The 26229-nt window shown below is 39.5% G+C and overlaps 1 protein-coding gene across 1 annotated transcript in view; it reads left to right on the plus strand.

Moving 5' to 3' along the window:
* Positions 1 to 307: 307 nt before the first annotated feature.
* CD180 (CD180 molecule) overlaps positions 308 to 26229 on the plus strand; it is a 37938-nt gene continuing 12016 nt past the window's right edge. The window contains exons 1-3 of the mRNA XM_026714418.2: positions 308 to 787; positions 4097 to 4140; positions 19144 to 19218. Coding sequence (XP_026570203.2) covers positions 4097 to 4140; positions 19144 to 19218 — 119 coding nt within the window. The 5' untranslated portion in view covers positions 308 to 787. The remainder of the gene's footprint in view (positions 788 to 4096; positions 4141 to 19143; positions 19219 to 26229) is intronic.

Below are 26229 nucleotides of genomic sequence, written 5' to 3' on the forward strand. Positions count from 1 at the left end.
AACCAACTCCTAATCTGCTTCAATAAAGAAGCTGGCAAGTGTTGCTCTTCTCCTGACACTTATTCAGGCAGGACAAGTTAAGAAAAGTGACTGGTAGATTCCCCAGCTTAATTTCCCCTCCCGTCAAATACCAGCAGCTTATGGGAAAACAATCCACCAGCCACTGTCCTTAATTAGACCGTGGAAGAGACAAGTTCTGACAGATACCTAGACTTGGAGGTTAGCAATCTGTCAAAACTTGCTGTGTTTCTATATAAGAAATGTATATTCAAAGATAGCCTCAAATAGCCCAACTCTTAGTAGATACCAGCTGATAGACAATTTTTGGACAAGGGTTTCGCACTTTTGTGAAATAGTGCTATGTAGCACTCTTCTGGAGAAGAACTGAGCCCATGTTTAAAAGTGGTTTGAAAACAGCTGCAAACCATGCATCTTCTCCTTCTCAGCCAGGCTATTTCGCATGCGTGTTTAGATCCGTAACATGCTTAAAAATAAATTCCATTGGATTTGGTGGGATTTACTTACACCCAGATCTCAGGCTGGCATGATCTTTCCGGGATTTCGAGATCCATGATCTGGAGCCAAATAGATATAAACATGCACTTAGAATTTATCTTAAGAATCAAAACTGAATAGTATTGCCAGACAGCACTCTCTGCCTGCGTAGGAGGTTTTTATTCCACAGTGAGCTGAGTGAGAAGGATACAGATTCTTCTGCATCCACCAACTATGCCCTCAGAAGCCCTGTAGAAGGAGAGAAGGAGCCAAACTTTCAGGTTGAACAGAGGTAAGGAAAAAAAATGTACAAGTGCTTACATAGACTAGGCCATAACTACCACTGTGCATGCTGAGAAGTTGGGTGTTTAGGGATATAGGAATCATTTCCTCAGTGCTGACACTAGAGGTGGGATTCAAATTTCTTAAGAACCAGTTATGTGGGTGTGGCCTAATTTGTGGGTGTGACTTGGTGGTCATGTGACTGGCTGGGCATGGCTTGCTGACTGGGTATGGCTTGGTGGTTATGTGACTGGTTGGGCGTGGTTTATATGAAATATTGTAAATATTTATGTAAATATTTGATTTTTTATTTTAAAAAAAGCAACTTTTATCCAAAATCAGGCAAAGTAGGCAGGCAGATTGAGTTGGTCACAGTATCACAGAATCACTTAGAGATCTATCTTTCTGCAATCTCCTACCTGAGTCTGCACTGAAAAATAGAAGCTTCAGTCCTAAGGAAGGTTCAGCTCTGCTTTTAGATTAGCTAGAAAGCAAGAAATCCAACAACTTCCTGCTTTCTAGCTAATCTAAATCTCCCAGCACAGCAGAAGAGCTGATGGTTGTGGGGGGGAAAGGGAAAAATAGCAACTTAGCAGGCAAGTTTGATGGCACGCATGTCAGGTAAGGAATGAGTGGGCGGGGAGGGGAGGGCCAGGTCCAGCCAGTGGTGCAATTTCCCATTTCTCCAAACTGGGCAGAATCATAACAACCGGTTCTATAGTACTGGTCCAACCAGGTAGAATCCCACCCTTGGCTGACACCAAAGCTACATAATTTCACCAACAGACAAGCCAACCACTCCCAAACAGAGATCTTTCTGGGTAAATTAGGTGAGCAACCCTCAACTCACAGGCCATGCAGCCCATTCAGCTTTCTGTATTTTTTTTCTTGCAATTCCCAATGCTATCTGGATTGTGTGTCCTTGACAGCTGGTGACAAACTGTCAAATAACAGTAGTGCAAGTAGTTTACTTGGGAATAAAAACAAAATAAAATTGGTATGCCTACTGCTGAAGAGGATTGGTCACCAAGAAAACTCAATTCCTCAACCCTGGCTCAGTTCTTCTCCAGGTACCATTCCATTATTGATTCAACTATTGCAGGGTCAACCAAATAAAAAATCATTTCTGGCCTAAATGTCTCAATCATTTCTGGCCTAAATGTTCCCCTCGCACATATGTGCTAGTCATTTCCAGCTCTAGGGGGCAGTGCTCATCTCTGTTACAAAGCTGAAGAGCCAGTACTGTCCGAAGATGTCTCTGTGATCATGTGGTTGGCATGACTAAATGCCAAAAGCACATGGAATGCTGTTACCTTCCCACCAAAGTGGTCCCTATTTTTCTACTTGCATTTTTGCATGCTTTCAAACTGCTAGATTGGCAGAAGATGGGACAAGTAACAGGAGCTCACTCCGTTACATGGCGCTGGAATTCAAACTGTTGAACTGCTAACCTTTCTGATCGACAAGCTCAGTGTCTTATCCACTGAGCTACTGCATCCCTCATGTCTCAATACACATAAGTAAAATAAGAATTAAAATCAGCACCCAAATACTATATAAGAGGGACATCTGGATGCCTTTGAAACTGCCAAAAGAAAACATGTAGAGTGTCCAATAAGAAAAATCCATATCTTTACTATAAATTCTATTTAGAGTGAATGCATAAACATTAGTTCCATTAGTGTTTTTCAAACTAAACAGCTTTAAATTGTGGACTCCCAGAATTTCCCAGCTTGCATATAGGCTGGGGAATTCTGGAAACTGAAGTCCACACATCTTAACATTGCTAAGTTTGGGGAAAAACGGAGTTAGATTATTTTGCTCTGCTGCCATAATTTCATGAGCTTTTTAATATATATATATATATATATATATATATATATATATATATATATATATATATATATATATATATATATATATATATATATATATATATATATGAATAAAACATATATGCCATGGTCTACTCTAATATCACAACATCACCAAATGGATTTGTAACTGTCTGACAAACCTCACTCAATATGTAGTCCTTAATGGAACTACATCTTCATGTCAGTAGTCAGCAATGAGGTCAGTGGTGGAATTCAGCCAGTTCACACCAGTTTGAGAGAACTGGGTGTTAATGTTCTGAGCAGTTTGGTGAACTGGTTGTTAGAAGAAATCATTAGGGCAAGAGAACCAGTTGTTCAATTATTTGAATCCCATCACTGAATGAGGTGCCACATGGTTCCATTGTAGGCCCAGTATTCTTAAACAACTTAGATGAAGGAATAGAAGGGGAACTCATCAGATTTGCAGATGACACTAAACTGGCAGGAACATCCAATGCCACAGAAGACAGGCTCAAGATCAGACTTGAACACTGGGCCCTATCTAACAAAATGAAAGTATATGTTGAGAAAAGATTTTTCTTAGGCAAGAAAAATCAAATGTACAGGTACCGATTGTGAAACCTGGCTTAATAACCGTAATTGTCAGAGGCTGACCCTGGATCATCTTGATTACAAGAAATATTTTCAAACCTTTCCGAGCCTCATTGCTTCTGAAGTGCATGACATTGAAAACGGTCATTTCATAAGCTTCTTTAGAGGAAATGATTAGATGCTGTAATATTTTCCAAGAGAAAAAGAAAAAAATGCCAGCTGTGCACACTTAAATTAGTTGTCTGGGTCTCAGTGGCCCTTAGCCCTTCCTTGTTATGTTCAGACAACTCAGATCCTTCATTTTCAAGATTAATCCAGTTTCTAGGTATCTTGGAGAATTTTCTGGTGTTCATTTCTACAAATAGAATGAAATCTGACCCTGCTTAATTGTTTGTGTGACTGGAAAACCTAGAATAAAATCCAGAATAAAAATGTCAGATGTACACCAGTAAAATATCCTAAAGTAAGGATACTACATAAACAGATGTATTCATATATATGAATAAGCTGATATAAATGGAATAGCAATGCAACATAGTCACAGCTGATTGTAAGTACTGATAAGTTGGAGCAGAGGTGGTGTTCAGCAGGTTCTGACCAGTTCTGGAGAACCAGTAGTGGAAATTTTGAGTAGTTTGGAAAACCAGAAAATACCACCTCTGACTGGAGATTTTTCAGTATCCTTCACCTGCCATGTACACCAAGCCATGCCCACAGAACCGGAAGTAAAAAAAACTGAATCCCACCACTGGGTTGGGTTTAAAGAATTTTCATATAACTACAAGAATGGACAGATAAGATGGCAGGTCTTCACTACAAATTGTGTTTTTATCAATACTATCCTTGCCTTTTGAAACAAGTGAGCAGCTTTTACTTCTCTTTGTTTGCAGATGAAACCAAGGAACAGGTACCAAAAGACCGGGGGGAAAAGAAGGTAAGCCAGAAGCAGAGAGAGTGGTTGCCATCATCTTGCTATTTCCTCTCCACACTGGAGGGGAAAATGCCTCCATGTTTGTGCCAAGGAGGATAAGAGGAGAAAAAGAAGCCTAGGAAGCAAATATATTAAGAAGCCTCTCAATCTTCATTTTAGGACACTCCCACAGAGTTTTGATGCCAAGAATTCACTCTTTCAAAGCGAATAAAAGTGGACCCACCAATCACCTTTATTCATAATGATCCTGGAAAACTGAGAAGAACACAATAAGATAGTGACAGCCCTTTGTCTAACTGAGCTATAGAAGCATGCAAAAATTGTAATATTGTCAATTCCACTCCAAGATCCCAGAAAAGCAACAGATTGCCTTCATTGCCATTCCACACAAAGAGAAATGAAGTAAAACAGCTAATGTCCCTAACACTTTTTACATATTTTTAATCTGGTTATCTGCAAAATAAACAATGCCTAAAGTGCTTGTAATGGGGTAAAGTTGCCTGGTTGCAAAGTAGTGCAGATATTATATCAAAACATGCAGAATGCCATTTTATTGATGCTGCTATTTATTCCAAAAAATAGATTTTTAAAAAAATATTTAAATTTATATTTAAAACTTCTTCCACTAAGTACTGAAGGAAACTCATTAGTAAATGCTATAAAATTTGTCAATCCAAGCCAAAAATAATAAAGTAGTTGACAAGCAATTAATACTTAATTCCAAAAGTGATTATGAAATTAGGCTCCTTGTGAACCTTATGTCCATATAGGCTGCATTATGGCGGTGAGCTTGATTTTGGAAATTCTAACAGACTTAGAATTTGCAAGGGTCTCCAACCTTGGCAACTTTAAGATTTGTGGACTTCAACTTTGCTGGCTGAGGAATTATGGTAGCTGAAGTCCACAAGCCTTAAATTTCCCAAGGTTGGAGACCCCTAATCTAATTGACCATGGATCCAGATGGTTTTGAAATAAGATTTTGAAATTAATTATCCTTCTCATGGGAAAATGCTATTGGTTTGAACTTTTTAAAAAATGATAGGATGGGACTTTGGATACTAGAAAGAACCAGAAGGAACTAAACAGTGCCATTTTAGAAAGACTGTGTTTAAAATGTGTTATGGTATAGGAAAAAGGTTTACCAGACAAGATTCAGACTGATTTTAAAATGAAAGAATGATAAAAACAATATTATACTGGATATGTAAAAGAGATGATGTTTTGGTAATTAAAAACAAGTAACAAAGAATGCTTTGGATAAGTTTCCTATATTGGATTTCCAAAAGAGACCTGTTAAAGTTGTGAAGGATTTTATGACAAAGGACATATGAAAGGAAATCAAGTTTATGTATGTATGATTGATTGATTTTGTGAGTGTGTGTGTGTGTTAAAATGTTTTTTATTCAAAAGTTAAAATATAAAATCAAACTCCCCAAAACAGACATAATGAAAGATTATTTTAAAAGTGCATGAAAGAAAAAGAGAATACTCAGATACTGGCAACAGCAGGATCAGATTTGCAGTTGGAGAAAAAGGAACTTTGTTGCAAAATTACAGATTTGGTGAAGGCTGAAAGGGTTATGAATCCAAGAGATTTAGAGATGACAGAATGGATCAGTGATGAATTGGATTTTCTTAAGAAAATTAGTGGACTTTTTGAAAACAAATATGGAGAAATTTACAGCAGAGATCCATAACTTTGGAAATGAAATTCAATTATATTGAAAGATGCTAGTTATAATTTTACGGAAAAGTTTTATTATTAAAAATTAGTCAAGTATATTTGATCCTGGATGAACAATCACTGTTGTGGATAAGGCTGACACTGAAGCCACTGCAGACTTTCTATGATACAATACAATACAATACAATACAATACAATACAATACAATACAATACAATACAATACAATACAAATTATTTTCAGAGCATTTTGAAGTTTTGCTGTTAGGCTAACCTATTAATCGTTAATGGAGTTGTAGAAGCTTATATATTATAGACCTGTTTCACAAGGGGGCCAAACTAGTAATGTTGGATATATTTATCAGTATTCAATGAAAAGAAATCAAGTTTTATGACATTATTTGAAGAGATTAAAAATATTCTAACCCAACATGCTATTCAAGGTAGGAGTAAAATGAATTTTCAATCTTTTCTTGAAAACCTCCTAAAAATGGCAAGCTGTTTCATTGGTTAATTGCTGTCACTGTCAGAAAACTTCTCCTTAGTTCCAGGTAGGATCCTGTACCCTCAAGTGCTGGAAGACAGCTATTATGTCACCCTTAACTCTTGTCTTCATTAGACTAGACCTATGTAGTTCTCCCAACCATTCAATGCACAATTTAGTCTCCAGACCTCTTATCTTCTCTGCAGTTCCAAAACATTTGGAAGGAACCAGATTGGTGGTGACAACATATCAACAAAATAGTGCGTGTGTGAAAGTTGAAGCATACTAATGGCTATTTGTTAAATTGGTGAATGAGGTGACTAACCTTATGTTAGAAAAGTTCTCACTTTGGAAGAGGGAGAAAGATGCAAAGCATGAAATTGGGGAGATGCAAGAGACGGGAAATTATTCATTCTCATGTAGATGTAGATGTGAGAACAGCATATCATGAGAATGGGATCATTTAAAGCTCAAGGGGAGAACTAGAAGAAGTTGACCCGCATCCTTTCCTGCTCAAATTTCCCCTCTTCCCCCTTGAAATATACACAGCATGCAGATCTCTTCTCTTGGTTTTTATTTCTGGCGTTCCATTCACAAAACTAACAGCTGGCAGAAGGTGGTTTTGGACAGGAAAACCTGGCTTGTTGCAAATCATTCCATAAAGAATTCAACAGTAATGCTAACAGGCTTAAATCCACCAGGTCTCATTAGCAGCTGATAGTCATGCAATCTTATTACTATTTATATTACTGTACCCAGAAGATACCTCTATGTGTGCCATCGCATATGGCAAATTAAAGAGCAGTAACGACAGAGTATTAACCTGGATTTGGGACACCTGAGTTCAGATTTCTGCTTATCTAAAGTCAAGTCCCATATGTTATGCTAATTTAGTTCTCAGAAAAGTTGTAGACAGATGTACTGGATGTGCTGTTCCCATCGGTTGTGATAGCACCGGACAGTGGAAATTGCAATCCTAAATATCTGAAGGATGCCTTTTAGAGAGGACAAAAGAAAATTCCTTAAGAAAAGGAGGACATTATTTCAGCAAGACTAAATAAATAATAAATGGATGAGAAGGGGGGTACCCTACTTACCCAGATTTAGAGCAGTTCACATTTAAAAGTTGGAGCTGATCCAATAACCAGAGAAGTGCATTTCCAGAGAAAGGCATATGCAGAGTGCCTGATAAATCACAACTGCATGCCTACTTACAAGCAGGTCTCATTGAACCCTTACAGCTTATTCCTACAATAAATGGACCTATCCCAGTAAGCTAACTTGTAGTATTTCTCAAAGAAGAATATATTGTTTTCCTTTAACTTGCTATGGTCTCTGGCCACATTTTCTTGGTGCTGGATAAAGGAATGTAATTCCCCTGATCAGAACAACAGATACGTTGGTGGCGTAGTGATGCTGGCCTGTTTCAGAAACAGATGGCATTTCACTCCTCACATCCAGGTCCTTTTGCAAATGCTTGCCAGGTAAGGTGTCTGTGCTGAAAGACGTAGGTAAGATTAAACCTCATCCTCCATTTTGGAGGCCTTCCGCTTTTTTAACTTTTATTTTTAAGGTATTTAGACCAACTTTGCCCTAATGTGTTCAACTAGCGCCATCTTGTGGATTTAATCTTTGAAGCCATGGAGAAAAGGGGGAAAGAACCCTTTATATTAACAATCATAGAATACAAACTACCTTATCAATCCTTTGCAAGGACTGTTAATGTATGCAAAGGTATCAACATAACCTGATTAAATGGTGAAGAAAAGAATGACAGCAGGAAATCCATCTGCTTGTGACTCTTTGGCTAGTGAGCTTTGTCCAGGTCTCCTTTAAAGCACTTCTTTAAATACATTCATAACCAACATCCAGTTAAGGAACCTTCACCAGAGAGTATGGGTTTTGGGTACCATCACAGGCTTTGAAGACATCTGTCAGGGTTCCAAGTAATAGATCCACTGCAAGCAAAAACTCTGAGACAGGTAGGTTCCTCAAAGAATAGCTTTATTGGAAACTATTATATTGGCACATATCAGATGTCACCAGACCAGCAGATGTTGCCTTGATTAGACATGTGACTGTTTGGGATTGAGGGACGGGACTTTCACATTTAATTAGGTGAAAATCGAGTCATTCTTCATATAATTAAAAGTGAAAGTTTTCTCCCCAATCCCAAACAATCAGTCACATGGCCCAATCAAGGTAGCATCTGCTGGTCTGGTGTCATCACTCCTTCTTCCTCTGGCCGAATGTGTGAATATCCTTGGTTCCCAAGAGAAAGTATTTTGTTTTGACTACACAGCCCCAGCTATTTCTAATCCCCCCCCCCCCAATCCCTCAGCTCCAGTGTGGCAGCACTGAAGTCCCAAGATGGCTTCAGCCAGGCCAGCTTCAGGGTTGACAATATCTATTGGACTTATCATACCACCACTGCCACAATTAAATACATTTGTAAAACCTACTCAATTTAACTGAATTTGAATTCTATACTGGTGGAAGTGGTGGCGATGGTTTTTAATAGCTTAAAAGTTTATTTATAGGCTGATAAAAATTCCTGGATCATAAGGTCCTAAGTTCAGTCACTCATGCCCAATCATCTCCCGTTTAGATAACAGGTTGTGTTACAGCCTGTTTATTGACTTACAGCCATTCATGTAGCAACCATTCAAAGTTATAATGGTACTGAAAAAAGTTACTTATGACAAGTCTTCATACTTACAACTGTCACAGCATCTCCACTGTCAAGTGACTAAAATTCAGATGCTTGGACCGATGGTTGTAGCATCCTGTGGTCATGTAATTACCAATTGAGACTTTATCAGCTGGCTTCCAGCAAGCAAAGTCAATGGGGGAAGCCAGATTCATTTAATAACTATATGATCCACTTAACAACTGCAGTGATTCCCTTGGCAACCATGGGGGAAAAAAGTTTGTAAAATCAAGCGTGCAACTCACTTAATAATCACCTTGCTTGGTCCCTAATGTGGTTGTAAGTTGAAGACAAAATGTATTACAATGCGCTCTACATACTGATCCCTTGAAGAGTATCCTTGAAGAGTATCCAGAAATTATAGCTTAGTTACTGTTAGGATGGTGCATGTAACACTGCTGTTACATGAATGAAATTGGTTGCCAATTTGCTACCAGTTCCAGTTTAAGGTGCTAGTCATCACCTTTAAAGACCTTCATGGCATGAGACCAGGTTATTTGAAGCACCGTCTCATCCAAATGGTATCAACCCAGACCACTTGATCCAGGAGAAAGGGTATTGGCCTCATTATTCAAAGAGTTTCAGCTAGCAGGGTCTAGTGGGAGAGCCTTTTCTGCCATGGCCCCCACACTTTGTGATATCTCCCCACCTGAGGTGATGTCTGCCACCACCCTTTTGGCCTTCTGGAAGAACAATAAAATCTTACTCTACCAGCTATCCTGGGGTCCTGATAGAAGTGCTTATTGCTAGAGATGGCTGATGGATTAACTGAAAAGATGCTACCATGGTACTGATTTTGCCTTTTGCTTATTGTTTCTGTATTTAATGTAGTTTAATATTTATCATTTTAATGGTGAGCCACACAGAGTTGCCTTCAGGTGAGGTGAGTGACATATTAAATAAATAAATAAAATCGGTAGCTGCTTTTTAAACATTCATTGTGCTTATTGCCTTGATTCAAATTTTCTGTATCCGTCTTTCCATCCCATTACATTTCACAAATGTATAGCAGTCTGGGGACAAGTTTAGGAAAGAGCGCAGAACTAGAACAGGGCAATAATGGTAGTTTTTGTTTAGTGGCCACAGTTGGAACTGGGAAGCAGTTGCTGAGTGAAACCAAGACTGTACTTATAATCTTAGTTCACCTTTCCTTTACTTCACAAACTGCAAAGGTCATAAATGCAAGGATTGGTCACAACGTTACTTTTTCATCACTACAAGCAAAGGGTCACTAAACAAGTCAGTCACTAAGTGAAGTCTACCTTTGGATTTGTTTGATTTAAAGCAAGAATTTTGGAGGCCAAATGTGATGACCTGGGGCATGGCACAAAGGCAACACAGTCACATAAGTAAGAAGAATCCCTTTGGTACCTCCAACTTTTTCCCTAATGTCCAGGTTACCTTCGGCTGGACAAAAAACTCTCCCAAGAACAGTCTTTAAGCAGAGGAAATTCAGTCCGAAAACAAAATACATACAAACTGTGAATAAAAATCCACACAAACCATACTGCAGTAATTAACTTGACAGGGCAGGATAAGGAATTGCAGACTTGAAAGGCCAGCAAAACGCACACAGTTGGGAAGACACCAGGAACCCAGATAAGCCTTGACAATACCAGCTAATTCACAATTTGCTCTCAACAGTTTGCTGTGCGCAACTTCCCTTTTAAAACACTGTGTTCCCAGCTGCTGCTAATGAAGGGAATCAGGGCCCTTTCCTTCCCCGTAAGTTATGCAACTCACATTGCTCCCTTCTCCATTCCTCCCTGCATGCCCTAGGATGAAGAGGGGTGGGCCTGGATCTTCCTCCAAATTCCCTCTCCTTTGCTCTACTCTCCCCTGCTCTGCCCAGCCTGACTTTGCCCTTCCCCAGTTTCTTCAGCCAACGGAGCAGAGGTGGTATTCAGCAGGTTCTGATCAGTTCTGGAGAACTGGTAGTGGAAATTTTGAGTAGTTCGGAAAACCGGCAAATACCACCTTTGACTGAAGATTTTATAGTATCCGTCCCCTGCCACATCCACCAAGCCACGCTCACAGAACCGATAGTAAAAAATTTTGAATCCCACCACTGCAATGGAGTCACACTCCCACTTCCTGTCAGCTGCTCAGCCTCCCCCTCTGAATCAGATTCTGACAAGGGTATGACACCATGTGTGACCCCAGCTCGTGTGTGTGTTTGTGTGTGTTTGCTGTATAGGTTGTTTTGTTATTTTTTCCGAAATAGAAAACAAGCCTCTGTTGAACTTCATCTATTTTTATTTTTTTAAGTCCGCTTCTACCATCAAGATAAAGATGAAAATCTCAACCCTGTCCTTCCAGTGACATTACCACATCACTGCCTCATAAATACAAGGTCTTTTTTGTTTTGTTTTTTAAATGTCCCCATCCTGACTTCAGTAAGATTGCCTTCTGCAGGTTTAAGGCAATTATATATTTCCACAGGTTTAGTGAGTAACTCAGATCTTTTGTCAAAAGGAAGGATGGTGAAGAATAAAATTTGTATTGCTGCAAGCACAGCCTTCACGCTGCAGGCAGGAGAGGCAATTAACAGAAGCCACTGATAATGCTGGTGGAATAATTTATGAGGCAAGTTGTGAAGATACTATCAATGAAGCAATTATTTTTGTTCTTCATTACTCTCGCTCTCTCATTTATCACTATAAACTTCTACCTGTGAGGATAAGCTCATCTCCCAAAGTGCTATCTTGCCTCTTTTCATTTTATTGTGGTAAGCCAATCTAGAGGAGGGGATGATAAGCAGCCAAACTGTGGCTTATTAAGTGACATTGAGATTCATTTCACATTGGCACATTAAACCACACAGATAGCACGAGAGCAACCAGTGGGCTTATCACCTGAGACCGAGTCCCTTCCCACCTCCTGTCCTATCCCAGGAAGTACTTTTCAGGAGACCTAACTCTCCATGCCAGAGAACTCTGCAGAAATGGCTTTTCAGATTGACAGGCGCTTGTGTGTCTTTTATTCCCGTCTCCTCTGGCTCCACTCCAAGTATACTGAGCAGGAGGATAAGGAACAGCTCACATTTTTTCTGGCAAGAACAACTTGTGCTTTATAGGGTATGTTTCCAGTGATTAGCACACCGCCACAAAAGACAAGCTGAGCACCTGTTTGAGGGCGAAGGGAATAAGAAAATCATTCTGTAATGATATTTCTCAAAAGCAATGAAAGCAAGCACAGGTTCTGTGTCAGAACTCTATCCTCCAAAATTACCCAGTTTTAATAGAAGATGCTTTGCTATGGTCTGTGATAATAAACCGCCTTGCTTGGAACTGCCTATACTCTTAGATGCTATCTTAATATTTCTTAGGTCTTTGGTTACAACTTGAATTAATAATTTCCATCAGTCCATTAGACTGTAGATTTAACTGTAGATTACTGAATCATCAATATAATAATACTTAAATCAAATTATTATTAATAAAATTTAAAGTGAATGCTTGCACATTGGAAAATAATTCATACATATTCAAATATCACTAGACAACAATTAATAGGCCAAAGAAGATTCATTACCCAAAATTAAATATTCAGGGAGGCAGAATTGGAAAAGATCCATAAAAATTGTGAAAAAATGGAAGACTTCCAAACAATAGGAGAATAATAGAAGAAACTCAAATAACAATTACAAATATAAAGGGAAAAGCTAGTAGGAACTGCAGAAAGGACAACTTTGAAGATGTAATAACCACTGAGCCAGTACAGAGCAGCACCGAAATAGTCTAAGAAGTGAGCCCCTAATAAGAAGAATTAAAAAGGAAAATTGTGGCACACCACTAGAAACATAAAGACTCCCAGTGATAATAGCAATAGCACTTAGACTTATATACTGCTTTACATTGCTTTACAACACTCTCTCCAAGTGGTTTACAGAGTCAGCATATTGCCCCCAACAATCTGGGTCCTCATTTTACCAACCTCAGAACCAGGGGTGGGATTCTACCAGTTCGCACCTATTTGCTAGAACCGGTTGTTAACTTTCTAAGCAGTTCAGAGAACCGGTTATTAGAAGAAATTACTGGCCTAATCCTGTAAGGAAGGCAGGAAGGAAACATTCTGGTGTTGCTTACAGAAACTGCTTCTCCATTAACCCTTATTACATTCTTGACAGGACTAGACTTCCTGTCTCAGGATCTGATGTCAGATTCTGGAGGCTCCGGAGTCGGCACATAACTCTCAGGTGTCCCTGGCCCCATCTCTATGTTGGATGCAGATCCCTCATCCGAGCCTTCCCCAGGCTCCAGGACTGGCCCATGTTCTTCTCCACTGTCCGACTCTGCTGCCAGCTCCACAGGTCTCTAGCGGACCACAACACTGACTCCTTATCACTCTTATATTTGTCATTGCTATGATCCCACTTTCAGTGAAACAACTAGTAGTAACAGCATAAATAGTTAAACATCGACTGAAATGGATTAAAAACTGAATATTTTCTGGTCAATTTCTGTAAGTGGATTAAGATAAAATAAGTTAATAGATTACAACTGAAACCTAAAAAAAAAACAAATAAGAAACTGAAGGTTTGGTTTTGTCTGTTCAAGAGCAAGCTGTTAGAATTAGTGCAATTATCCAAAATTGAAAAATCATCAAATGATTCAAAATTCAGTCTGTGCAAAGAGACAGAAGAAACAGTAAGTCGAGGTCATGCACGAAGATCACACAAACTGATTTTAAACAATGACATAGCACCATTGCCAAAAACAATTCACTGGAATCATGTAAAATTTGCATGATAATGTAAAAAAATTTCATGTGCCAGTAATGAAATATATATTGGTGTGAATGTAGAGTTGAAAAAGTGGTCAAAAATGGGCAGGTTAAAATATTGCAGCATTTCTGAATACAAACTGATAAATTCTTGATTCATAGCACACCAGCTTTAATTGTATATGAAAAGAAGACAGTGTGGATAATTGATGTGGCAAAACCAGGCAATAGTAGAACGGAAGGAAATAAATTGGAGAAGTTGTGAAAATAATTGACTGCGGACTGAATATGTGATAGTAACATAATAATGCAATTTTAGACAATATGTTCAGAAGCATAATTTCCAAATCATCCCTCCACTCTATTCCGCAATCACCATCTCGAGGATTGGACTCAGTTCTGAGCACCTCCCCTTCTTTAAGAAAGAACCAGATGAATGAATGAATTAATTAATTAATTCCTTACTGGCCAAGTGTGATTAGACACAAAAGGAATTTGTCTTGGTGCATATGCTCTCAGTGTACATAAAAAGAAAATTTGACAAGAATCATAAGGTATAACACTAATAGTCATAGGGTACAATCAGCAATCAAATCATACTAGGAAACAGTCAGTATAAATCGTAAGGATACAAGCAACAAAGTTACAGTCATACTGTCACAAGTGGGAAGGGATGGATGATGAATTGGTATGTGTTTAGAGAAGGGCATGGAAAAATGATTAGAAGATTAGAAAGTACTATGAAAAGAGATTTATATCTTTAATCCTGAGCAAAGAAAACTAAGGGAAGATAGCTGGAAAGATGTCAGGCATGAAAAGATTAAAACCTGCTGTCCATCATTCTAAAACATTGAATACGACACAATGAAGTCAACTTCCAAGAAGGTAGATTCTGACTGAACGTAAGGGAAAAAAGTAACAGTAAGAGCCATTCAACAATGAAATCAGTTACTTAAGAAAGTAACATACATATTTTATTGCATACATTTGTTCAGAGATTAGATATCCACCTTTCCGAGATGTATTTAGATTTCTTCCCTGAACATCACACATCAGACTTGATGTCCTCAAAGGAGCGCTACCATCTCTAGGATTCTGTGAGTTGAAGGGTCTTGATGTGAGCAAAGTTTCTTAAACACTAAAAGGAAACAAAAGAAAGCAAGAGGATCTAGAAGCTAGAGGCAATAGTGGTAGAGTGGTTAGAATGCATATTGCCAGCTACCTTTGCCCACAGCCAGGAGTTTGATACTGACAGGCTCAAGGTCAAATCAGCTTTCCATCCTTCCAACTTGGTAAAATGAAGGCTGAGATTGTTGAGGGCTATATAGTGACATTTGTAAACTGCTCAGAGAATGCTGTAAAGCACTGTGGAGCAGTATATAAGTCTAAGTGCTATTGCTACTCTTACTAGTCAGGTTAAGCAGTTTAGTCTCCCACAATAAACTGAATAAGGAGATGCTAAGAAATCGCACCAAAGCTACCCCAAAAGTGAGCTCCTAGTAAGATCTAAGAACCAATCAGTAAAGCAGGACAATCATACAGCCTTCTTCATAACCACAGAACTTTTCCTTAACCTGGTACCCTCCAGGTAACAGCTAAGAATTCTGCAATTGAAAGCCAGTAACCCTCAAGGTAAGTGATAGGTGTTTACAGTAGTAAATAGTGACATGCTATACTATGATTAGTAATTTTAGAGAAGAAGCAATTAAAACATTGCTTTCCAATGTTCACTACTGTTAAGGATGTTGGAAGTTGGCTACCATTAGAACAACTGGTTAGCATGTTGCCTTCTCTGTGGCTTGAAAGGAAGAAAGTCCAAAGATCTGATTTACATATTCTAAAGTCTTGAAAAGTTTCATTTTGCCTTGAACTGAATCTCCACACCTGTCCAATGGCATCAATGGTTAGCTGTATAATTTTTGGTCCTGGGGTCTTATAACAGAGCCCCTTTAAACAGTCTTGTGTTTTCCTACATCTCTCTCTGTCTCTCTCTTTCCTCCCTCTCTCTTTCTCCAAATCATTCACTTAATATCCTAAAGACATTTAATAAAGCACAATGGACATATTTATACAATATAAGGTAAAGGTAAAGTTTTCCCCTCGCATATGTGCTAAGTCATTTCCAACTCTAGGGTCGGTGCTCCTCTCCATTTCTAAGCGGAAGAGCCAGTGCTGTCCAAAGATGTCTCCGTGGTCATGTGGCCGGCATGACTAAATGCCAAAGGCACACGGAGCACTGTTACCTTCCCATCAAAGTGGTCCCTATTTTTCTACTTGCATTTTTACGTGCTTTCGAACTGCTAGGTTGGCAGAAGCTGGGAGAAGTAACAGGAGCTTACTCCGTTACATGGAGCTAGGGATTCAAGCCGCTGAACTGCCAACCTTTCTGATCGACAAGCTCAGCATCTTAGCCACTGAGCCACTGTACCCTTTGTTTATACAATATACTTATTATGGCTGATCATATGGGCTTAGTTCACATAACATATTAACAAAAAGGCAGGCTTGCATAATAAGCTGAATCATGAATTATTTGATCTACTTTTAGCCTAGTCTAATATGTTATATAACTACCAGCAAACCCTCCTTTCTCCTGTTGTGGCAATAAAAATCGCTAGTGGTAATAACAACACCGTGTCTTTACTCTCTTCCTATCAAGCTCCAAACATCAAAGAAAGAAAGATCCAAGGGCACTGAGATTCTTCCAAGCAGAGTCCCTTATTTTTCCTCATCTACAGAAGAAATCTTACAAAGCTAAAGCAGATTACAGATAGTCCTTGTCTTACAACAATTTATTTAATGACTTTCCAAAGTTACAATGGCACTGGAAAAAAGTGACTTGCAACTGTTTTTCACACTTACGACCACTGCAGCATCTACATGATCACATGATCAAAATTCAGACACTTGGCAACTGACTCATATTTATGACAGTTACAGTGTCCCTTGATCACCTTTGGTGACCTTCTGACAGGCAGAGTCAATGGGGAAGCCAGATTCACTTACTAATTTAGCAACTGCAGTGATTCACTTAACTTCAGCAAAAAAAGGTCATACAGTGATGCAAAATTCACTTCACAACTGTCTTACTTAGCAACAGAAATCTTGGGATCAATTGTGGTAGTAAATCAAGGATTACCTGTATTTGCATTATTAAATATATACTCTGGGAACTGCTAGGGATGAGCCGACTTAATTCTCTTTCTCCCATACAAACTTAAGATCTAAACTTCACTTTTGCTCCTCTGGAATTCATCCTGTCCTTCCTGGGATTCTGGACTGTACTCCATCACATTTCCCTCTTCATGTTTTATGGCTGACTGATTAGTGATGGGATTCAAAAAAAATTACTACTGGTTCTGTGGGCATGGCTTGGTGGGCATGGCAGGGGAAGGATACTGTAAAATCTCCATTCCCTTCCCACTCCTGGGGGAAGGTTATGGCAAAATCCCATTCCTTCCCGACCCCACTAACCTGCTTTCCAGCTCCGTTCTCCTGTGCAGGGCAATAAAAGAAGACCCAGCCAATCAGCTGGGACTCGGAAGGCAGAGAATAGATGGGGGTGGGGCCAGTCAGAGGTGATATTTGCTGGTCCTCCGAACTACTCAAAATTTCTGCTACCGGTCTCCAGAACTGGTCAGAATTACCTCTGGGGCTGATAGACATTCTGCAAGATAGTTGCACTACTCAGTAGCATCAGAAACCATTGCCATGTGGCTTTCAAATCAATTACCTGTGAAGCCAAAGTGTCTTCATCCCCCTTATAGAACTGTAGAACTGACTAAACACTCTTTGAATTATTTCTACAGTAGTATTACAATAATTCCGCTGTAGGATAGATGCTGGCTTTCCAAAGAATAATGTATTTTTAATTTTCACATGCAATTATTCAAAGGAGATACCTTCAGGAAAAAAGGTGCTTCAAATTATAAACAACTTGGCAATTTTATTGGCGACTCAGCTATCAAGTCACTTATGCTTGAAATGAAATGTCAGGTTCTATGGTAAATTGTTAGCACTTTTTCATCATCAAGACTGATCAAAGTATGTATAAAAGATAATTCCATTCCTGATTAAAAAGATGAAGCAACAAAGAAGCATTAATGTGGAAACTATGTCTGTTAATCTATTAGATAATTAAATGGTGGGTGTGGAGAGTTAAAACTGAAAATCAATTTGGGCTACATTTGAAAATAAATCAAGCAACCATTGATTTCTGGAGGAATGCTAATTAATATTTCTCAATGTTTCTGAAAACAGAAATGAAGATAGTGCAAAAGAGGAGGAACATGGAAACAACAGTGCTGTTTCCAAAACCTACATTCATTAGGATATACTGGCTGGGATTACAAGTCAAGATGCCTTTGGTTTGCATTCAGTAAAAGCATAACACTGACTAAATGCCAAAGACACTCTTTCTATTCTTCTTAACTCAACAAAGTATTGGAGAGAAATTATATAGAGAGCGTTTGGACTTGGTCCATCAGTAGGATAACACTCCACAAACAGAACTGAATGAGACCAAATTTGGTGTAGCAAAAGAATCTAGGAAAAGAAAAGAACGATTGTTTTGAAAATGGGTCACATCCAGCAAACAGCTGCAGAGCAATGACATTTTCCCATGCATTTTTGTGAGAGAAAGGTCCTAACACAACATCAAAGTTTTACCAATTGTTTTCAAAAGTGCTGAGTATCACCTATTCTAGTAAGTTGGTTTCACTTTGAGACAAGAGAAGGGGAGAAGAAGGGATAGTTCACAAAGTTGTAAAGGATACAAGATTTGCTTATAAAATCATCAATAGTTGGATTCACGCTGTATTAACACACACAAAGTAATATTATGGTCTAGTACAATATGGCAAACAATCCACTGTGACCTTGATCTGTTCACAATCTTTCAAGGAGGTTGGTTCAGTGCATGAGTAGCACTTTTCCAAAGGTTATTACATCTCAAGTCAGGAAGTCAGGAAACTCTGATGCTTCATTTAGCTATAGTTTTTAGCCCATATACATTGTCTGCGATATAAGTGTCCATCCTCCATTCTCCATTCATCATCAGAGAAAAATTCATCTAGCTTTTGCCCTCTACATATGTAGGACATACACTATTGGCTGGGAATACAACACATTTGAAGGATAATAGGTTTCAAAATGGGGGTGACATCCAGGGAAACAATTAATCAATTGAGTTGTAGATGGATAGAATGTATCCTGCAGTTGTCTCCACTGAATTGATCTGCTTTGCCTTGCATAAATCTGGATGTATTAATGTGCTGAATATGACAGGACTTTACCTCTTACAGTACTCCCATCTAGTACAATGTTTGCTATCAATGAAACACAAAGGGGTTTATTTGTTCAAAATGTTTTAAACTTTCAGACCAATATCTTTCTTCATTTTTAGAATTTCCTCCACCAGGATTTCAAGAATCTCTTCAAAGCTACTTTCACATTTGCCCCAGCTGTCAGAGTCACACAGGTACAATCCTAATTCATCTTTTGTCTCAAACCCTGACATAGAATGTTTTTTCCAGTGAGACATGTCTATCAGAGCAACCTGGGCTACCCAAATATGGGACAGAGCATACTGCTTCCACTTTCACCTTTCAGGCACAATCAAGGAGCCTTGGCAGGCAGTTGCTTTGTGACAAACTATTTTTCTATTGAATCGCCATACTCTTCTGAGACTCAAACCCAGGCTACTTGCATATTAGGTAGAGGTATTAACCTCTAAGCCACGGGCTCTCCTCACTTTGTCAGCTATACCTGGGGAGAGATTAAGTGAGAGCAGTCTATCAGGGCAACCTGGTCTACCCAAATATGGGATGGAGCGTACTGACAGAGAATGACAAAATTACCTCAGAGCATCCAAGAATATGAATTTGTCCTATTCATATACCTGAATTCTGTCACACTAAGACCACATAAGCTGGTAGTATCATGTATGTACATATTTTAATTTGTTAAGCAATAGTTTCTATATTAAATGATAGCTCACAGAGAGTGAAAATGTGTTGTTGTTGTTTTTACCAGTCCAATACTTAAGAGAACCAGTTTAGTGTAATGGATGTGACACCAACTGGGTGATTGTGAGTTGTAGTCCCACCTTAGGTACAAAATCATCTGGATGATATTGGGTCAATCATGTCTCTCAGTTCCAGGAAGGAGGCAAGGGCAACCCCTTTTAAAATCTTGCAAGAAAATCACAGGGACTTGTCCAGAAAATCACCAAAAGTCAACACTGACTGAAAGGCACAAAAAATACAAATAAAAAATATTACAAATGACCACTAGGTGTCTCTGCGGTATGACATTCAACATTGTATTATCAATCCCACCCCCCTCCAATTTCAATTAGTATATAAAGATTCATACAAGACCTTTTTATTCTAATAACCCAGATCCAACAGTAGGCATAGATCACTTCTCTATAAGGACAAAAAGATTTAAATGTCTATCTAGATAGGTTGAATGGCCAAATTAAGCTCTTTAGGCTTCTTCCCAGGAGACTGTATTACAATCAGTTAAGCAGGCACCCAAGTATCTAAACACTCTTGAAAACTCCTGGATTGCATAGTTTCTCTTTTTGAAGTATTCAATAGCGTAATGGATTAGTCTGTAATATTTACATTATTTTTTGGATATGAAAAAGGATATTGTTTAAGATAATTAATAGCTTTTATTATTGTTGTTGTTGTAATATTTAATTGTTAAGAGATGGGGGAGATTTAGACTAAATTAAAAAGGGGACCATATACTTATGTTGTTAATATTAATTTTTATTGGACCTTTGTGATCTATAAAAGCTGAAGACTTAGAGATGAGTTTATATAAATGGAGTGAGGCATGGAATAAAGATGCACTTGGTGTAATTTAAGATAAACTGTTAGTGCTGAATATATGTGGGATGAAAAGGGAAGAGTTTTTTGTTTTTGTTTTTTGTTACTGTCTTGGGGGAGTTCTTACTTTTTGTTTAATATGTTTGAATTAGGGTTTTTTTTAATTAGCTTTATCTGTTTAGTATAATTCTTAATAAAACTACTGAAAAAAATATTATGGTCTTACAGTTTCTAGCCCATTGCCTTAAACACTATACCTAATCAGTTGGCAAACAATAGTTCAATCATACCTAGTATATTTTACCTACCCTTAACATTTTTAAATCAATGTTTGTGTTTTGTCAACTGCAAAAGAATTACAAAGAATGAACAAAAAGATAAATAAATCTGCCAAGATAACTACTAGTTATATAATTGCTACCCAGCAAATGTACTGTGCACAGATCAAATCAATAAGTCACTCACTGAAAAATTGTTTTTGCAGTTGATGGAGATATTTTTTTACTCAAACAAAAATGTTTGCAAAATTCTTTAACATTAAATTGAATGTTTTTATTTACTGAGGACTAAAAACTAAGGACTAACATTAACTATGGAAGTTACTTGCCATTTACCACCTTGGGGTCAGTTAAAGATGGTTTTACAGTCTGACACTGTAGCATATCCTGAAGATGAATCATGCTAAAGAAAACAGATGGATTACCAACAAAGCTTTTTGTGACCCCCATTTGTGGAAGAAATGCATCATGACTCCTAGTGCTTCAACTCAAAGCAGAGCTGCCACATCAGAGTGCCAGCCTAAGCATTTTGATTGGAGGAAAAATATGGTATATCCTTCCCTGTCCATCTTTAGTAGTTGCTTAGATGGCCAGTTAAATTTTACTTTTTCACTGGAGATCAAGGCCAGATTAAGGCCAATGGGTTCTCTAAGCATAGCCAAACAATGATGCCCATCAGTCCTCCCATTGTTTAACTATCAAGATATTAAGACCCCTGTAAGTTCTAGAAACTAATGCTGTCCTAAAGTGAAGCAATTAAAACCATGATAGCTGGGGATAGGACTCTGCGGTGTGCTCCTTCTCTGGGTGCCATAAGCAGTTGATCATTTTTCTTAATGGTTAACTCAGGGTTGCTGGAAATGGGGTAGTATCCTCCATCTATTCACTCCTTCACCTGCTTCCTTGCTGCCTTTGCTAGATTCCTAGTCTGCTCCTATTGCACCTTCTCTTTGGTCTTCTTTGCTTTCTTACAACCATCTTCCAATATGAGGAAATCCATCCTCAGTCATGGAAAGATCAGCATGTGACATTGCTCTGACTCTTGTGCTCCTTGTCTACTGTGGGAAAGAATCAGGGAGAAACTCAACCCAGCCTATAGTTCTGTCTAAGTACATTAGAGCCTCCTGGCTGGGGAATGCTGGGGATTGATGTCCATGCTGCTTAAAGTTGCTGAGGTTGAGAAACACTGCATTAAAGCATCAGCAAATGGTAGAAAAACGGTACTACTTCATGCTCATTGTAGTGTGCAAATATAAAAGGCAAAATATTTGCATTGGTTTCAGTAGAAAACACATTTTAAAAGTTAAAATACCAATAAAGGAAAATATTGATATTTCTTGTGGGAGAATACCGTGTTTCTCACAAAATAAGGCCAGGCCTTATTTTTTTTTGACCCCTGAAAAAACGGCTAGGCCATCTTTTCGGGGGTGACTTAATTTCCTCCCCCACCTAGAGCGGCCCATACGCACATACCTTGCCGCGAGGCCACTTCTATTGGCCGACAAAAGATCCCCGAAGGCAGAGTCCCCAGCCACTTCAGGTCGTGGCATGGCTGCCCATGTCCTCTTGCCTTCAGGCAGTTTCTTTCAGGCGATGGAAGCTCCCCAAGTGCAGTCACCAGGCACTTCAATCAGCCAGTAGAAGTGGCCTCAGGGCAAGCGCACACACACACTCCCCTCGCCGCGAGGCCGCTTCTATTGGCTGATGAAAGCTCCCTGAAGGCAGAGTCCCCAGCCGCTTCAGGGTGTGGCATGGCTGCCCGTGTCCCCTTGCCTTTACGCACTCTCTTTTGGGTGATGGAAGCTCCCTAAGTGCAGTCACCAGCCACTTCAATCGGCCGGTAGAAGCGGCCTTGGGGCGAGTGCACACACACACTCCCCTCACCACGAGGCCGCTTCTATCGGCCGATGAAAGCTCCCCGAAGGCAGAGTCCCCAGCTGCTTCGGGGCCAGGCATGGCTGCCCATGTCCCCTCGCCTTTAGGCAGTCTCTTTCGGGCAATGGAAGGTCCCCAAGTGCAGTCACCAGCCACTTCGATCGGCCGGGTTGGAGGGTTGGAGCTGGGATGGAGTCCCCAGAAGAGGATTTCCAAGGCTGCAGAGAGAAGCTTAAAAGAGTGGGACAGGGAAGACAAAAGCTTCTTTGGTGACCCTCCTGCGATCCAAATGATTGCAGTGGGAAATTAAGGCGGGGGGAATAGGGCTATCTGAAGGGACGAAGAAGAGCAGATGGCTCAGGAAGCAGAAATGCAGTGGGAATCTTGGGGATGTCTGATATTTATTCTGACAAAAGCATATGTACATTGCATTGAGTTTGCAGTTGCATTGAGTTTGCAGTTGGGAACCTGATGCATAGGCATGCCTCGCCCCGAAGCGGCTGGGGACTCTGCCTTCAAGGGAGCTTTCGTTGGCCAATAGAAGCGGCTTCATGGCAAGGGGAGTGTGTTTGTGTGCGCTCACCCTGAGGCCGCTTCTACCGGCCGATCGAAGTGGCTGGTGACTGCCCTTGGGGAGCTTCCATCGCCCGAGACTGCCTAAAGGCAAGGAGACATGGGCAGCCATGCCACACCCTGAAGTGGCTGGGGACTCTGCCTTCGGGGAGCTTCATCAGGGTATTCTAGCCTAGGCTACCTGCAGGGCACTCCTAAAAGCAAGTTTTCTCCGCCCCCCTTCCCCCCATTTCTCTTCACCTCGTGTAGTTCTAGCGAACGATGTGAGAAATGACGGGGAAACGCATGGTTTAAATAGGCCTAAATTTTGGAGGCGGGGCTTAATTTCACCTCATGCCTAGAAATCATGCTGGGCCTTCCTATTGGTGGAGGCCGGATTGTTGGAGAAACACGGTAGAAAGAAGAGTCATCTTCCATTTTGGTGGGAAGGTATCAAATTAATGCCTGTTGGAAAAAGACCGAATTACATATTCAGTTGTCTTCAGCTTTTATCTCAACATTTTAGTTTTTGAGACGTCTTTGATGTTCTCTGAGCTTGCTTGTTTTTCTGCAGACATTTCATTAACCTAACTAGGTAAATGCTAGTAAGAAGTTCTGTTTCCTGTCAGTTTGTATTCTGATGTCTTTCCTGTCCGCATGGGTGGGGTAGTCTTATAGATTCTTTGGTTGGGCTGTTGACTGATGGCTTTTTGGCACTTTCTTGATTGGGGTATTGCTTACTTGATTGACGGTCTGAAGTTAATCTTGAAGTCAATCTATGCTAATCTGAGTACTGAGTACTGATTACTGATGGAGAGGTATAAACCGACAGCAAACAGCATTCCTTACTAGCACTCTTGATGTTACCTAGTTAGGGTAGTGAAACATCTGCAAGAAAACAAGCAAACTCGGAGAACACCAAGGACTCCTCAAAAACTAAAATATTGAGATAAAAACTGAACATAACTGATTCTATCTTCTCTTTCCCACAGGGATTAATTTGATTCCTTCCCCACCAAAATGGAAGATGACTCTTCTTTCTGTCCTCCAACATGAAATGAGATCCTCCTAACCTTCTGAAGAAAGAAGTGTCCAGCACTTGCCAAGCAGGATTATTTCAGCATAATTAAGAAAACTTGTCAGCAGGAGTCTGGCCGCAGCCTACAGCCTTGGGATTAAGTATGCATGTCCTTGGCATGCAGGAAGTCCAGATGTCTTTATCTTCTTAGGCAATGAGTTAGATTAGGTCCAGATGGCATCCTGATTGCTTGAAACTCAGTTGATTGAATTAGTAGAGCTGTTATTTGTTCAGCAGTTTTAAAGCTTGGGACTCCCATTCGTTGTCAACGTCCTAGAGTTTGTTGCCAAATGCCTAGTGGGAGGGCAGATCAATAACTAACAACTCTATAGCATTTCTAAGTGTGTGTATTTAACAACCCAGCGCTGTCCCGGAGAACACATTCATATGCTTTTCTGTTGACCTTGATGTGGCTGGGCAGATGCATTGGCTGTTCTTGCAACAGAAGGTTTTCACTGTCTGCTTTGTATTTCAGCCTCATTTAACCACATCCTCTACCCAAAACCCACAAGGCCTTGCAAGCACCTGCTATCAGGCCACTGTGCCAGGGATCAAATCAAGAGCATTCAAACTCTAAAGCTTTAGCAGTTGTACTAAAAGCTATAATAAGTCATATAGCATATCATGATTCTTGGCCTACTATATTATTATAGTTAAGCATACTAATACAGTATATATATATATATATATATGTATGTATGTCTGTGTGTGTGTGTGTATGTATATATATGTCTGTGTGTGTGTGTGTGTGTATATATACATACATATATATATATGTAGGGGTGGGATTCAATTTTTTTAACAACTGGTTCTGTGGGCATGGCTTAATTGGTGTGCATGGCTTGGTGGTCATGTTATTGGCTGGGTGTGGCCAACTCAATATCACTCACATCGAGGCACACATTTCCTCACCAGGTCTCTCATGACTGTGGGGATGCTGCAACAGTCGTAAGTGTGAAAAATGGTCATAAATCACTTTTTTTCAGTGCCATTGGAACTTTGAATGGTCACTCCATACAAGCAAAGTACCAACAAAGGAGGGGGAAAAAACTCCAGAGAAGTTCCTGAGACAGGAAGTTTAATCCTGCCAAGAATGTAATAAGGGTTAACGAAGAGGCAGTTTCTCTAAGCAACACCAGAATGTTTCCTTCCTACCTTCCTTACAGGATTAGGCCAGTAATTTCTTCTAACAACTGGTTCTCCGAACTGCTTAGAATGTTAACAACCAGTTCTAGCGAATAGGTGCGAACTGGTAGAATCCCACCCCTGATCCTATGGAAGTCAAACTATTTCTTTTATGCAATAAGTATAATCCAGCTTGTCTGCTACATCCCACCATGTAGGGTGAATTCTGGAGATCGTTTAAATATTCAAGTACACATGAGATGAACTCAGAAATTACTATTTGCTCAAAAAATTGTTTTTCCATCTCTCCTATCAAAATGTCTGGCACTAAAACAGCACTAGAACGATATAAACAAACAGATGTGTTAATAGGTACCCAAAGAAGGGCAATAGGACACCTGCAATTCAACCTCTTCCCATGGCAGAAGAATTAAACATCTCTATTTAGTACATAGAAATGCATTAAACAAAGCTGTGCTATACAGAGTTGCTTTAAGCTGATAGATACAGATACAGATTAACAGAGTTGGAAGGGATCTTGTAGGTCATTTAGTCCAACCCTCGCCCAAGCAGGAGACCGTACACCATTTCTGACAGTCCAATCTCTTCTCGAAAGCCTCCAGTGATGAAACTCCCACAACTCCCTAAGGCAAGCTGTTTCATTGGTCGATTGTTCTCACTGTCAGAAAATTTCTCATTTCCAAATTCAGTATATAATCTGAAAATTGTAAAGTTTTTCTTAG

Source organism: Pseudonaja textilis, chromosome 2, assembly GCF_049901715.1.
Source record: "Pseudonaja textilis isolate UNSWEBS1 chromosome 2, rPseTex1.2, whole genome shotgun sequence".
NCBI lineage: Eukaryota > Metazoa > Chordata > Lepidosauria > Squamata > Elapidae > Pseudonaja > Pseudonaja textilis.